A 16,169-nucleotide genomic window follows, 5' to 3' on the forward strand; every position below is an offset into this window, starting at 1 on the left:
CGACCGCTGCTTTGCCCAGGGCAGTGGGAGCAGCAGTCAGAGTGCCAGCCTCAGATGCCCTGCGGTCAGGAGGAGCCAGGGCAGAGAGGGGTAGCCCGTTGGCTGCATGCAGGGGAGGAAAGGGGGGCAAAACTGGTTTGGGAGCTGGCCAGCTCTGTCCCTGCCCCGTGCCTGGCTTCTGCAGGTGGCCCTGCCCGGAGGGAGACCCAACTGGGCGGGCTGGAGCTGGGCTGCCTGTGAGGGTTTGAATGTGACCAGACCTGGAGTCCAGGGCTCAGAACCCTGCCTCTGGCTGGGCTGTGGCTGCGAGGCTGCTGGTAGCAGCAGGCGCTGTCCATGGGACTGTGACCCTTTACAAGTGCCGGTCCCTGGAGAGGTCTTGATTACTGGTCAAGGACATGCTAGGGCTGCTTCCACTGCTCAGGAGGCAGGGCATCCAAAGAAGGAGAGCCTGGGTATCCAAGCTACTGACCCCTAGACCCAGAGATCCACATGGAGGGAAAGGTACTTCATCCTTCCATAGAGTCTCTTGACAAACTCCCCTAAGATAGGGTTCCCAGGACAGCTTTACCCAGAGTTGCCAACAGTACCGATTCAGGCCAGAGCTGAGATGTTGGTGTGGTCAGTTTCCTGGGGTGAGCTGACTTGGGGAGGAAGGTGGGGGGGGGGGGTGGAGAACAGGTGGAGACAGAATCCTGGCTCTTGAATACAGCTACAAGTGTGATTATTGGAGATGACCCAGGGTACAAGGAGAGCCAGAGACCTTGAAGCTGGGCAGGTGTGTGGGGGGGGGGAGTGGATAGAAGGGGCCCTGCCACCCCCTACTTACTGGATCTGAGGATGGAATGACAGAGCTGGAGAGACAAGAGCACTGCCCACACTTCCCCCAGAGAGTGAGCAAGGTCGCTCTGCTGGCTGCCAGAGGAGGGAGCAGCAAAGGCCAGGAGTGTGAGACCAGAGGGGATCTTCCCAATGGGGACATCTTGGGGGACCAGCCCCTGGCTATCTGGCCACAGTAGGGCCAAGCCAGGGCCTTCGTTTCCTTGAATTCTCAGGGAGCCAGCAGCGGACAAGATCATGGTAGGTAACAATCCCATGAGGCAAAGCCTCTAAAGGCATTTGTTCTCCTAGGGCTAGGCCAACGGGACACTTGTTTTGGAGGCCAACTCTGCCTCACTCTCTTCCCTGACCACAGCCTCTTGGTCTGAGCAGCTCAGCAACCCTTCCCAGATGGAAAAGTGTTAGAGGTGGAATCAGAGCTGTGGGCATAAGCTAATGGGGACCAAGTGCAGAGGTTTAGGAGGTGCACCCCAGTTTGCCCCATCCAGTCTCTACATATCCAAGGGAAGCCTGAGCCAGGGAAAGTAGGAAAGCATAGTCTCAGGACTGGTCCCAATGGTCATCAGGGAGGGGGCGATTCTCAGACATTCAGAAAGGCCACCTCTCCTGGCCTGGGCACAGCTCACTACACTCCACGGTCCTATCACTCACAAGCAGCCTAAGTCACTGGCTTCCCCGCCACTCAAGGTGTGTTGGTGTCCCCCTACCCCTAGCACACCCCAAATCTTCTCAAGTAATGATTCCCAACCTGGGGTCAAGCTGGTTCTTGCCCACCCCATCTCTCTCACACGTGATCCAGATCCAGAGGGAAGCAAGCTACCCTGTCCATTTTTCTGAGACTTGATGGGGACTCTCTCTCAGGCTGGGTCAATTCTTGTTCCAGCTGACCCCCTCAGTTCTGTAACTCTGCCAGTCATTCAAGACTCAAATACCACCCCCTGCAAGTGCCCATCCAGTGCCAGAGGGCAGTACTCTCTCAGCCTCAGTGGACACGAAGGCCTTACTGGCCTCTGCCCTGAACTTCACCATAGCAGAAGCCAACAACTCCTTTTTCCCCTTCCGCCCCAAGTCCTCCACTTCCACAGAGCTTTCCTACCCAGATGCCCTCGAAGCTCACACCTCCCCAGAGAGGGGAGTAGGACAAGGATGGTGTCCCTATTAGACAGTGGGGAGGCCTGAAGATAGGAAAGTGACAAGGCAAGTTAAGGACTTAGGACCTGACTCCCACTCTCTGCTCCTTCCAGGCCCTTTAACTGCGACCCTGGTGAGAGCCTACATGAGGACGGGAGCTGTGCTCACCAGAATGTCCACCAGCTGCCCATCTTTCTGTCCCTCAAATTCTCAAGGCCCAATGACATTCCCAGGGACAGAGTGGCTAGGTTACTCCCAGGGCTCTTTGAGCCAGGGCTGCCAGCCTTGATTTCAAAGTAGGCATCTTCAGGATCACCTGGGCTGGCAGACGGCTGTATGAGGCTGCAGGGGGAGCGAGCAGAGGGGAGGTAGGAGGGGGTTCCCAAGCCTGATAATAATATACCTCTCACTCACCTGCAACCCCCTTCCCCTCCTTGCTTGTCCCCACCCCTCACCCATGCAGTAAGGCAGGCAGGCCTCAGCATCAGTCTTCAAACAGCCTCGTGGCATCACCCCTCACTTAAATTCTCATGACACTAGTCCCCGCTGTCAAGGTGAGATTGGATCCCCTTGGCCAGGCTCAGAAAATTCTTTGCCAGCTGGCCTGTCGGCCTCTATGGCCTCTTTGCCCAATTCACTTCATCATATCCCCAATACTCCAACCATACCTAACTCACTCACTCTAGCACAGAGCAGAGCATGGCTCAGAGGTCCACTTAGTGATGAGTCATGGGCTGAGCAGAACACACATGCCCACACGTGTACCCAGGCACACACATGCAGATGTGCAGAGACACAGACACACACTGTTGGGTAGAAATTCGCCACCCAATTGCAGGTGGTCTTCTGCCAAGTCACACGCCTAAGGGAGCTGTGAAACCTGACCCAAGAAGGTACTGACAGATCTGCTTTATGGGCCTCGAGAGAGGCCACATGTGTTCATGTCGCCAATCCAAGCCCCTGAGCAACAGCAGGCAGGGAGCAGCGGGCCCCAGAGCCTCTCCAGAGAGAGGGCAGAGGGTGGTCAAGCACATCCCAACCAGATTCTCACCCTGGTCTGCAGCAGCCTTGCTGTGTACCCCAGACAAACTACCTTTCTTCTCTTGATAGTGGTGTCCCGGCTATAAAACAAAGGGATTTGGATTAACTGACACCTAAGGGCTATGCAGGGCCCACTGCCCAGCTGCTCTCAGCGCATGCCAAGTGCAGAGAGTGGAGGGATCTGTGAGAATGGACAGTTAGGGGGCTGGGGGGGCAGACAAGCTCCATGGCAAAAGCCTCGAGCTGGGCCAGGACAATCTCAAGGAGTGGAGATGAGGTGAGCAAGGGCCACAGGGATCTGAGCCAGGAGAGACCCAAGCCAAAAGCCAAGGATGGGAGCAATCATTACAACCCATAATTGACATTTATGGAGCCACTAAGTCCTACTGAGCACATACTATGTAGGATTTATATTTTCACCGAGGGTGTAGCCAAATATATCCTTTCTAACCCAGTGGGTATCAAGTGAGCAAATCTAATGGGTTAGACCCAATCCTGTCCGTGGGCTCCTGGCCCCCACAAATAGAGGTGAGGGCAGGGCCAGGGTAACATAGGGGGGAGCCTCCACCAAGACCCCACCCACACTCAAACTCCTCACCAGGTATATAAGCAGCCAAGTACACATCCCATGTTGTATCTGTGTGCATGCCCGCCCCCCTCCACACACACACACGCACGTGACATGGCAGATAGGTCCCTGCCCCAACCACAGCCCTCCCATCCTGCTCTTGTCTGGAACTTGACCCCAGGTGCTGACACTCATGTTCCCAAGGGTGAAGATGGAGGCAGGCTCAGCGTAACTAGAAGTTGCAGAGGAAGACGAGGGCACAGGCACTACCACATGGGCTAATATCCCAACACTATGACCCTGGGCAGTGGAAATTCCAGGCCAGGACAGAAGAGAAGTGGTGTCACTGCATCACAGAGTAGTAAAAACTCCCCCTTTCCCTAAACTCTCTGGCCCCCAGAAGCTGGTTGGCCTTGCTCAACTCTCTCCCAAGCCCCAGGCTGACCTGTGAGTGACATCCCTCCCCAGATCATGAACCATCTCAAGCTGGGATGTCTAAAGCCCAAGTAGGGAGGGAAGGCTCTTGCCAGAGGGAGGACATGCAAGTGCTGGCCCAGAGTCCCTTCCCACCCTGAGAGGAGGGGCCAGTTAGGGTGGAAGGGGAGACCAGCAGGAGCAGCCCCAGGCCTCGCTGTTCTCTATGGCTTTTTATTCCTATGTGATTCTACTGCTCACTCATATAGGGATTGGAGCCGTGGCGCACGGCGAGGGTGGCCAGCAGAGGGCTTGGATACTGGGCAAGGGAGCCAAGGCGAGCCAAGACAGCACGGCCCTTTCCTCTCCTAGCACAGGCTGCTAACCTGGCCAAGGGAGCCACTCCCCTGTTGCCCTCCTCCCGTTGTTCTCTTCCCCACCAACTGAAATGGGGACTGAGGAAGCTACTAGATCCCCCCTGCAAGACTGGAGAACTGAACTGAGTCCCCAGAGAAATGGCTGAAGGAACTGAGGATGTTCATCCTGAGAAATAGGACCGGCACAAGGAAACAAGGACAGCTTCCTGTGTGGTCAGAGTAGCCCCTGGATAAACAGAGGGAGGCTCAACCAAAGAAAGAGCAGGCCGTGGTTAAGGGCTGTCCTAGGACAAAAGGGCCGGGTGTCCCTGGTGGCTGGTAGTAAATATCCACCCAGCAAGGCATACAGCAGATGCTGGAGAGACTGTGGCACGGATGCGACAGGGGAGGCTCATGGTTGGATAGTGGCCTGGGGTTTCTGCTCACCCACGATGAGCATGACAGGAACTAGGCTCAACATAAAGCAAGTGCTAGGTATGGCCTGCAGAGAAGGCGTGAGAAATCCAGGCACTGAAGCTGTCATCTGACCCCACTTCTCGCCCCAATGGTTTCCCTCAAGTGTTTGCTCTGAGGGAAGATGCATGGAGAACCATAGTGTGGTCCATTTTATTTTCAATCTGTGCATCACCCCACAGAAAAATACAGGCTTGGGAGCTCAGCAGAAGAGCTGCCCCAGGGAAAAAACCCGAGAACAGCAAACTGGTAAAGGGGCTTGCCCTGCTCCTCAGGGGTACCTGCTGCTATGGCAGAAAGCAGGGGTGGAAGAGCACCCCAATCTGCCAATCTGGTTGAGTGAGGATGGCTATAAAGCGGAGGCCCTGGGTGGGAGGTGGGAGAGCCAACCAAGCAGCCAAGGCCAAGGAGGGGAGAGGTGCTAAGGCCTAGTACAGCCCTAGGGACCAACCTTGTCACCCCCGGACCTCGCCCTTGTAGGCCTCCTCTGGACTCCCAAAATATGACCTATGCTATCACCGTGGCCACAGGAACAGGAGGTGGGTGTCCATGACATTGGTGCCGGTCATCCCTGTGCGTAGCAGGTGTGACCCACCCTGGAAGCGGCAGAAGAAGGTATGTGAGTCATTGTGGGCTAGGAAGGTGGCCACATCCAGGTCCTCTGCAGCAGCCTGGCTGGCAAGCTCAGCAGTGACCCAAGCCCCAGCTGCCTCTGTGGGCCCATCCTGCCCATCAGTGCCACCGCTCAAAAACAGCACATTAATAGGCCCCAGAGGCCAGCGTCCCAGCTCCACTCCAACACGCAGGGCCAGTTCCTGGTTCCGGCCCCCCCTGCCCAAGCCCTGCAACTGCACGGTGGGCTCTCCACCAGCCAGCAGGCAGATGGGCCCCTTGGCCTCTGCCACAGCCTTCAGAGAGTCCTTCAGCTGCAAGTCCGGGAGCTGAAGCTCAGTCGCGAGCTCATGGAGCTGCGTGTCCTCCTCCACAAGGGTTTCAGTCCCAGTATGGGAGAGGCAAGCTCCAGCCACTCTGGCTAACAGCCCGTAGAACTGGGCCACCCTTTTCACATCGCCCTGCATGGCTGCGGTCAGCACCACAGCTCGGTATCCCAGCGCTTCAGCCTGCTGCTGGGTCTCAGCCAGTGCCATTGCGTTTGAGCCAATAATCACATTGAGGACATGCCCGCAGGTGTGTGGCCCATGGGGGTCAGAGTCGGCCTGAGCCAGCACAGTCTTCACAGAACGCGGCAAGTCAGCACGAAGGTTGTAGCGATTGAGGATGTGCAGGGAATCTTGCACGCTGTGGACACTGGCCACAGTGGGTCCACTGGCGATGAACTCCAGAGGGTCCCCCACCACGTCTGACAGAATCAGGCTCACCACCTAGGGAGGGGTCACAGAGGCCACGCTAAGGCCCACCTGGTCCTTTCCCCAGAGTCCACAAGGACACCCTGGCCCTGTGTGTCTACATACTCTCATACCAGTCAGTGGGTTTCCTCACAGGTTTCTAACCCTTCTCCTGGAGGTTCACTAGGCCATGCAGACTCCCCTCATCCCTTCTGTAGCCCCTCTCAGTCAGCCCTGGAATCCCATACCAGGCCCCTGCCAATCTGTCTACTGTGCTAAGTTTTCATTTCCCTGCTATATTTGGGCCTGGCTCCACCAGCCCAGGGAGCCTACGGAAAAAGTACCTACGCACCTGGGCAGGGTAGGCGACCTGCGCCAGTCCACCACCCTCAGCTGGGATAAGGCCTTCCGAATGGTGTTCAGCTCCTGGATAGTGGCTCCTCGGGCTGCCAGCAACTTGGTAAGTGTCTGCTTCTCCTCCAGTGTGATGGGTGGGATGGGAGCGGGCAGGAGAGCTGAGCCCCCACCTATAAAGACAATGAAGACATCTAGGAGGACAGGGATGGCCAAAGGAGGGCCTCACCCAGCCACCAGGTAGCCAGTTCCACTTTAAGGAAGCAAGGTAGGGTTAGAGTGCCCCCATGTGGACATTCAATGACTATATATGGCCACCATATCCTGGGCACCTGAGGTTGCATCCTGACTCAGAGTAGCCCAGGTCCCAGAAGGTACTGGAAGAACCATTGCTTAAGAGCTTGGAATAGAGGGAAGACCAGGTGGAAACAGTGGAAGACCAAGAAGAGGGCTCTGGAGCAGCCGGAGACCTGGGTTCTAGCCCTGGGTGACACTGGTGCAGACAACAGCAGTAATAGTGACATTTTCCTTATGAGGCTGAGTTAGGTTCTCCCTATGTACCCTCAAAGGGTCACCCAACAAGGTCACTCAAAAGGAGGAATCCACAGCTCAGGGGAGGCCAGACAAACAGCCCAGGACTACCCAGAAGTCAGCCATGCAGGTTCTTCACTGCCTCCCTCACTCTGTGATCCTGGGGGCTCAGACCAACAGTTTTTTGAAGACCTGATATTTGTCGCACACACACCCCAACTGTCCTGAACCAATCTGGCAGCCACACCTGAGATGAGCACAAGCAGCAGATCATCAGCTGTGAGACCTCTGGCCAGCTGCTGGATGGCTAGTGCAGCCCGTAGTGCATCACGGTCCGGCAGGTTGTGCTCTGCACCCTCAAATACCTGGATACGGCTGTGTGGCTTCAACAGCATCTCCCTGAGAAGTGATAGGGCATAAAGCAAGAGATGGGGTGGGCTCCTCTCCTCCACCTGATTTCCCAGCCTGTGTACAGGAGTAAAAAGGGGCACTAATAGGATGCCCACCGATAACCTCCCCCCCACAAATTAGGCCAGATCCAGAATAATAAGTAAGCTGGTGAGAGAGGGAAGCCTAAATCCAGCTTATGCCTGGGACCAGGTTTCCCTCCAGATGGACAGTGGGGAGCAGCCCCCCATGGTTCCTTACTGCTTGCCAGCATGCTCCAAGGTCGCACGGATCCCTCTGGGAACGCTGATCACGCCCTGTACGAGATGATGGCCCAGTAGCTCCTCAGCAGCAGCTGCCATTCCCAGCACAGCCTTACCAAAGCCCACCAGGTAAAGGTTTTGCCGCAGTTGAAAGCTCCGGTCCCGCACCTTCAGCTGCCCACTATCAGGATCGAAGGATAGTGCCCGGTGCAACATGGGGCCTGGCAGCACAGCACCCACAGAGCTTTCAAATAGCTGCCGTGCCAGCTTTGGTAGGGCCATGCCACTGGCCATTCGGGTTGCTGGACTCCCCCAGAACCGCTGGCGCAAGAAGGCTCGGGCCAAACAGGGCAGGACCTGCAGGGCTGCAGCCATGCCCCACTGATCTCAGCACCACCTGGCATCCATGCCTGCCTAGGGGGAAGGAAAGCACTAGTGATGCTGCTGCAAGGCCAGAGATAGGCGGCCCACCACAGCCACCCTCTGAGGGCTCAGGGCCAGTGGACCCCACAGCTGCTGCTGCAAGCACAGGCCACTTGTCAGTCCGAGGAGACTTCCTGAGGTCCACAGTTGCCTGATCTCACTCCAGTCCTTGGACCCCAGCCCTGCCACCCAGCCATGTCCTCCTCTTCTGCAGCCTACACATAGGCCCTCTGGACACTCTGCCCTGAGTCCAAAGGTCCTGTTGGCTGAGCCTTCCTCCTAGGTCACCTCCTCTAACTGAGAGTTAATTATTCACAGAGGAAGCTACTCCAATCAGTGGAGTTCTGGCCTCCCCCTTCCCCACCCCCCTGCACTTTCAAGCCCTCACCAATGGGTAACACCTCTTTCTGGCACTCCTTCCTTGCCTATTTACCACTTCTCTTGCCAGGAGACTGCTGGCTGTCCCACCACTTGACCCTGAGCCTGCTGACCTCCAGCCTGCTCTACTGCATTAGCTCATGAGTCTAGGCTGGGAAGCTTGAGAAGGCTAGGTCTGTGTGGGGAGGCTACAGGTTTACCAGGACACTGACAGGTAGGCCCAGAGTACATTCAGGGTATACAGCCTAAGGAATCTCAGCAATCCAGACCTGCAAGGGAGTCAGGTTCAAATGTCTGGCTCACGGTGAAACCTTGAAGAAGTCCCTAGATACCACAGGAGGCCCCACAGCACAGGCCCAAGCTACAGGAAAGGATGATGCCCTCCTACCCACATGGCTGGCCAGACCCACCTCTGGCCAGATTTTGGTTCCAACATAACAAAGCTTTGGTCACACCACCTCTGGGAAATTTAAGTGGCTGGAGCAGGCAAAGGGTAACCTCTCACAGCTAAACCTAAATAATCATTCCTCCCTGGGAAGGGTAAAGGTTAAAGAAGGCCAGGAGGCAATATAAGAGTTTAGGGACAGCAAAATTCCAAAAAGCTCATTTCATGAAAGGCATCTACTTTAGTGAACACCCACCATAATAAGTGCCACAGGCTGACTACAGCAGCAGGTGTGGACAGAACAAAGGAAGGCGGCTGAGGATCAGGTTCTAGCAATAACCACAGGTTTTCTGAGGGGCTGGGAGGGCTGCCTTTTTCTCCCTGGGTTTCATGTGCAAAAGGTGGGGTGGGGTGAAACTATGATAAACACTCTCCCTTTGGCATCCTTGGGCTCTCTTAAGTTTTCCACAGTTAACACAGAACATCTGGACCCAAAAACCAGTATCGCCCACACTCAAAAACCTAGCAAATACTAGCCCTCAGCCACTCAGACTGCATGGTTCTGTTTTCCCATGAGAAAGCTAACCCTGCTTCACTCCAGTTGTGAAAGGGAACACAGAAGGTGCCACCATGAAACTGGTCCCAGCTTTTGCCAAGGGGCCCTGGGGCTGGCCCATTAGATTGGGAACATCTAGCAATAGCTGATTTTGACATTTTATACCTATTTCTCACAGGTACAAAGCTCTAGAAACGGGTTCACTACTGGAAACAGGAGTCCAGGGCAGGGGGACGCTCAAGGCTAAGGTTGCCAGATAAGAAAGATAGAGGGCGTCCAATTAAATTTGCATTTCAGATAAACAACATAATTTTATAGGTGTATTCCAAATAGTGTATGAAACATACTCATACTTTTTTGTAAAGATATGTCCCAAATATTGTACAGGCTATATACTTACACTAAAAATAATCCTCGTTTACCTGAAATTTAACTAGACGTCCTGTATTTTTATGTGCTAAATCCAGCAAATCCATTCGATACCGCCTTTCCTAAAACCCCGGGCCCTCCGGTGCAAAACCCGAAAATACCGACAATATAGGTCCTGACCCCTTCCCGCCACCAGGTGGGGCAGGAGCTATTTCCGGGCTTTGCCTGCCCTCACATGCCCCGGATGTGACGTCATCCCCAGGCCAGCGCCTCAGGCGTTCGAGAAGGAAAAATGGTTGCCGTGTAATGACCGGGTGGGTGGCCCGAGTAATAAGAGCTCTGGACCGCGTCGCCAGCCCAAAGACTGCTTTCACAGGACCTTTGGCGCGGACTTACCACCGCACGCTCCGGTGGCAGCGTCCAGGGCGGGAGGCCGGAAGTACTTGGGATGGGCGGGGCGAAAGGCGGAAGTGTGGGTTCGTGGGGCGGGGTTGAGATGCCAAATGTAAATTATTGTGGGAGGGGGCCTGGGAATATATCCAGCAACAGGAGTAGGGCATTGGCACCTATCCCACCATCAAGAGAACTCGATGGGAAAATGAGTAAGTATAAGAAAGTGAAAATCAAAATCAACAAAAAACTATGAACCAGAGACACTCTATGGGGGGATGGGGGACGGGGAGGGGAGGGATTGGGGTCAAAATAAGCGGGTTGCAGTTGTATGGGGAATACAAAAATAAAATTAAAAAAAAAAAAAAAGAGAACTCGATGGAGTCACCTTCAGGCCTGCCTTTTTTCCCCCCTTTTTCAAAATAAGATTTATTTATGCATACAAGCACTGGGGTGTAAACCAGAGATGGGGGGGTGAGAGGATTCACCAGAAAGCAGGGAGCAGAACAGGCAGATCTACTGAAATACACTGCTGAGGGAAGCAGTGGGCGAGGCAGGAGAGGTCTGCTGTGCCATGTGGGTTGCACTGTGGCCAGCCAGAGATTCGTGCTGCAGAGGCTGGCGAGAGCTTGATAGCGCTGTCTTTAACCCCTTAGTCACCAGGGAGGCCCGGGCTTCAGTCTTTTCATCTCCACAATGAGGGTAATAATCCCCTACTCACCAGATTGCTATATTCCTCCCCCTTGTCATTCTATTTGATCCAACCAATCAGCAAATACATTCCCAGCCTCAGTTAGGTACCTGGCACTGGACTAGTGAGCAAAGGGGCTGAGAGTCACTACTCCCCACTTGTGTTTCTGGTACCAGATTAAGTCATTTTTCATCCTTCCCCACTGCAATAATCCACAACAATTTACTGGTGTTTCTCCCCTATTCTCCACTGGGCGACCAAATAACACCTTTGACTCAATGAGAGAGTTCTGTTGCGTGATCCTGGAGCACACAAGCTGGGTGTAAAATACGAATGACCTTGAGCCTCCCTCACTGCCCCAGTTCTGACCGTGCCATCCTGAGCTGGCCTTGATGCCTTCCAAAATTCAAAATACAAGTCCTGACAAGATTCCAAAGACACAGGAGAGTATAATATTGTTTTACTGATATTTTCTTGGGGAGATGGGGGAGGGAGTTACATCATAAATCATACAATAGACTTCCTAAAAATCTTTTTTTTATTAAAGATTTATTTATTTATTTATTTATTTATTTTTTTATTTTATTTTACAAGCACTGGGTACAGCCAGAAGCGCGGGAGGGTGAGAGAATTCACCAGAGCCAGAGGGGAGAGCAGAGCAGGTAGACTGAAGAAGTACACTGCTGATGGGGAGCAGCGGGCAGCAGGAGAGGTCTGTGCGCCATGTGGACCCTCCTCCGGTGTCCGGGGAGCAGCCGGGGATCGAACCGGCGCTGCAGAGGCTGCTGGCAGCTTCGCAACCCAGTGCTCAACCGCTGTGCCACCGGGGAGGCCCCCTAAAAATCTTTTGAAACATATTTCTCTCTTCCGTTGAGCAGGTGTCACATCTCTCCATAGGTCCCCAAGACATGTACTACTCTAGTCATTACTTTCCTGTCTCCCTGGATTTTTCTTTCCTTTTAGAAGAGAGTACTTTTTATTCTTTATCAACCTCTCTTCCCCATCCTATTATCAAAACAAAGGCACCTTCAGTAGGATCTTCCCTTTTTATTTTTTAAAGATTTATTTATTTATTTGTTTGTTTGTTTGTTTGTTTATTTATTTATTATACAAGAACCGGGGGACAGGCCAGATGCGCAGGAGGGTGAGAGAATTCACCAGAGCGGGGAACAGAACAGGCAGACTGACGAAATACACTGCTGAGGGAGCAGCGGGCGAGACAGGTGAGATCTGCTGCACCATGTGGGACCCTCCCCGGCCGGCCAGGATTCAACCAGCACTGCAGAGCCTGGGGACAGCTTCAAGCGCAGTGCTCAACTGCCTGCACCACCAGGGGAGGCCCAAGGATCTTCCCCTTTTAGATGTGAGGAGATTGTACAGCAGGCTCTTGAATAACTTTGTTTTGTTTAACATTTCCTTATAAACTCGAGGAAAAAAATCTATTCGTAGTTGGGACCACCTTCTAAGTAGAATTGCATGTTCTTCCCATGTCTATATGGGTTTTCTCCAGGTATTCCAGTTTCCCCCCACATCCTAAAGGTGTGTCCTTAGGATAACTGGCATGTCTTAATTGTCCCAGTCTGAATAAGAGTGGGTGTTTTATGAGTGCACCTGCTTATAGAAGGGCATCCCATCCAGAGTCGGTTCCTGTTGTAGCTCTGAGCTGCTGGAACAGGTTCTGGCCACTCATGACCCTAACATGGAATAAACAGGTTGGAAAATGAGTGAATAGATACAAATTATTGTTTAATATTAGAAGTGTTTTTGAGTTTTTATTTAGGTCTGGTGGGTGGGTAAATAGGAAAAGGGGGAAATGGCCTGATAAAGGATAAAACTGGACTTTCAGTTGTGAATATCATGTAATATAGACACTTCTTGATTCTTTGTATCAGTCTTGGATTCTGTGGCAAACAGATTTTACTCCATCAGTTCATGTGGCTTCTAAGAGTCCCTCACCTTTTATTGCATCTTAATAGTGACAGGAGAGGGCCTCCCCTGGTGGCGCAGCAGTTGCGCGCTGGGCTGCTGAGGCTGCCTGCAGCCTCTGCAGCGCTGGTTCGTTCCCCGGCTGCGGGTGCTGGCGAGGGTCCCACCAAAAAAAAAAAAAAAAAAAAAAAGTGACAGGAGAGAGAGAACTGATAGCAAGAATTCTGGACCTACGAGAAAGGTAAGATTGATTTAGAAACGAAAACTGAAAATAGTGAATATGTACATGTTCAGTCTTTTCTTCAATAAGGTGAACTTAGTTTGGTTAATTCAACTTGAACTGTATTGTGAATAACTATTAGTTCATCCGTAAGTGAAAAGTTCTGCCAGCTTAAAATTCACCATGAAAAAAAAAGCAGTGATTTTTTTTTTTTTTTTCATGCAAAACCTGAGATAAGTCAGAGGGTTGAGACACAGGGCAAGCTAGAAATTAGGCAGTTTTAGGGACAGTGCAGGAGGGGACCTCTGAAGAATTTAGGGAGGCTTCAGAAATAAGGACAACCAAGGGAATGTAACCAAGTCCACTAGGAAAAACAAACATCTCAGGACCAAGGACACATTGTTAATGCTGGTCCTGGTTTTCTTCAGGTGGTAAAAGGAGGCAGAGATTGGAGAAATGGAGAGTGGTTTAATTTATGGACAAATTAGAAGGGCAGCTGTTTAACTTCAATGCAGGGATGCCCATCCCGAGGACTGGGCCATAAAGATAAAGATGTGACAAATGGGGAAGAGAAAGCTGTTAGATAAGGAATGTGAAGATTCCCCCACTCAGTATAGCAAATTAAGTGAGACAGCCGAGAACTAACCAATCATAAAGAAACTGGTGGAGCTTTAGAATAATTAGGGAAAGAAGGTATATATTCCCTGGACACGACTCCACTTGGCTTCCTTGCCCCTCCCAGGCCTGGTTCCTTGGCCTGGGAGTTCCACTTTATTTCTGCTCTTTTTCTCCTCAATAAACTTTTTCTTTCCGGGCCTCCCTGGTGGCGCAGCGGTTGAGCGCTGGGTTGCGAGGCTGCTTGCGGCCTCTGTGGCGCCGGTTCGATCCCCGGCTGCTCCCCAGTCACCGGAGGAGGGTCCCACATGGCGCGCAGACCTCTCCTGCCGCCCGCTGCTCCCCTCAGCAGTGTACTTCGGTCCTTCTGCCTGCTCTGCTCCGCTCTGGCTCTGGTGAATTCTCTCACCCTCCCGCGCTTCTGACTGTACCCAGTGCTTGTATAAACAAACAAACGAAACAATAAATAAATAAATAAACATGCCTCTTAAAAAAAATAATAATAATAATAATAAACTTTTTCTTTCTCTAAACAAACCTGCCTCTTCTCGCTTGCTTGCCTGAGAGTCTGCGAAGTTCCTGCTGCAGCTTCGTGAAAACACCAACCCGTGGGGGTCTAGTGGCTGGGACTCAGCGCTGCGCTTGCAGCCTGGGGTCTGTTCCTGGCTGGGAGACTAGGCCTGACAATTCCGGTATCAGGGTGTCAGTCAAACTGTAGGCAGCTGACTTCTCAAGGAGGCACTACTGGTCTTCATGGTCTTCCTCCACTTGTTGACATTCTGAACCTTGGGAGTCAGCCCCCTCTTTCCTAGCTTTCAGTCCTAATGCCTCACAGAATTTATACCAGCTTGTCCCACATCTGTCACATGGGCTTCCAAGAATCCAGAGGTGGAAGAGATCCATTGGGGGACTTTCAGTGTCAGTTCTGAGCATTCAGGAGCCCCCTCTTCCATCCAACTACTTCACCCTCCTTTGACTCTGCAGTGCTGGATGCTTCTCCAGAGCAGGCCTAAAGCGGGGTGCTTTGGTAGGATGGGGTTATGAAGGTTTGCCCAATGAGAGGGAGAGGGTCAGCAGTGATGGAGGAGAGTAGTGGACTGTCTAAAGTCAGAGCTGTAAAATATCTTAAAGTCATTTTTCTTGGAAGGAGGGAGACTACAAACAACTCCCCAAAGAAACAGCTCAGCTGTAACATGTTAGGTGTTTTCAGCCTTTTGAAACAGTTACATAGTTTTAGAGACTAAGGCCTGGGGCTCTAGGCAGTTCTTCCTGGTTCTGGGAAATCAAGGGTTCTTTGGGAAGATTCCATTCCTTCCTCCCTCCCAGAACAAGAAGGCATTGTTTACCAACAATGGACTTTGTTAAGTGTGAATGATTAGCAGCCCTTTGCCCTGTAAACAGAGCTGGAGCTTTCTAGTTCTGAAGGGGAGTGTAAATCCAGACTCTAAGAGTTTATGGGCATTGTGACCTTGGGAAACACAGAACTTCAGAATCATGATTAAAAGTGGGAGTGATAAAAAGATGAAATAAAACTATGTTTAAAATGCATGCAGAGGGCCTCCCCAGTGGCGCAGCGGTTGAGTGCTGGGTTGCGAAGCTGTCCGCGGCCTCGGAGGCGCCGGTTCGATCCCCAGCTGCTCCCCGGCCACCGGAGGAGGGTCAAACTGTAGGCAGCAGACCTCTCCTGCCGCCCGCTGCTCCCCTCAGCAGTGTACTTCGGTCCTTCTGCCTGCTCTGCTCCACGCTCTGGCTCTGGTGAATTCTCTCACCCTCCCGTGCTTCTGACTGTACCCAGTGCATGTATAAACAAAAACAAACAAACAAATAAATAAATAAAACATGCCTCTATTTAAAAAAAAAAAAATCTAAAATGCATGCAGAAAAATAAAATAAAATGCATGCAGAAAAGCTGTAAGTTGTGGCTGTACTATTCCTGAGCTGGGCCAGCCTTCATGGGGGTGTGACCTCTACAGTCACACAGGTGCCACTGTCAGAGGGTCCCACATTTGGGTTAATATCCTGTAGTTGCTATCTTGCAGTTCTTAACAAGTTTTTTGAGGAGGAGCCCAGATCTTTATTTTGCACTGGGCCCTGAAAATTACATAGTTGGACCTGCTTCAGGGGAAGATATTCTCTTTTTCATCCAGGGCTCCTGGCCTAGAGTCTCAAGACCTCTCCAAGGATTCCAGTAGTGGTCCCACTTCAGAAGTGCCAGTGCTACCCACTGAGGGAAGTGGAGGTGGCACTGTAGTTCCCAGGCAGTATTGAGGTTGTAATGAGCCCTCCTGCTGGAACAGGCATGCCACTTGGCCCAAAAGAGCTCCTTAAGCAAGAGGCTGTAGCTGTGGGCAGAAAACTTTTCCTTTCTATGTTCTTTGGCTAGTTTGATAATTAAATCAACACAAGACAGATTAACAGAAGAAAAACTAATTTAGGGGGCCTCCCCGGTGGCGCAGCGGTTGAGCACTGGGTTGTGAAGCTGCCCGCAGCCTCTGCAGCGCCGGTTTGATG

At 52.3% G+C, this 16,169-nt stretch overlaps 1 protein-coding gene across 1 annotated transcript; it reads right to left on the minus strand.

Annotated features, from left to right (window-relative positions):
- Nucleotides 1–665: 665 nt before the first annotated feature.
- LOC119260123 (glycerate kinase-like) lies at nt 666–10,267 on the minus strand. Its single transcript, XM_037529004.1, is given in 6 exon segments — nt 666–6,206; nt 6,523–6,560; nt 6,563–6,697; nt 7,303–7,454; nt 7,704–8,119; nt 10,213–10,267. Coding segments are annotated over 5 exon segments (1,569 nt in total). The 5' UTR covers nt 8,081–8,119; nt 10,213–10,267; the 3' UTR covers nt 666–5,339.
- Nucleotides 10,268–16,169: the final 5,902 nt, after the last annotated feature.

This window comes from Talpa occidentalis, unplaced genomic scaffold, assembly GCF_014898055.3.
Source record: "Talpa occidentalis isolate TD23 unplaced genomic scaffold, MPIMG_talOcc4v2.1 talOcc4.548, whole genome shotgun sequence".
NCBI classification, from domain to species: domain Eukaryota; kingdom Metazoa; phylum Chordata; class Mammalia; order Eulipotyphla; family Talpidae; genus Talpa; species Talpa occidentalis.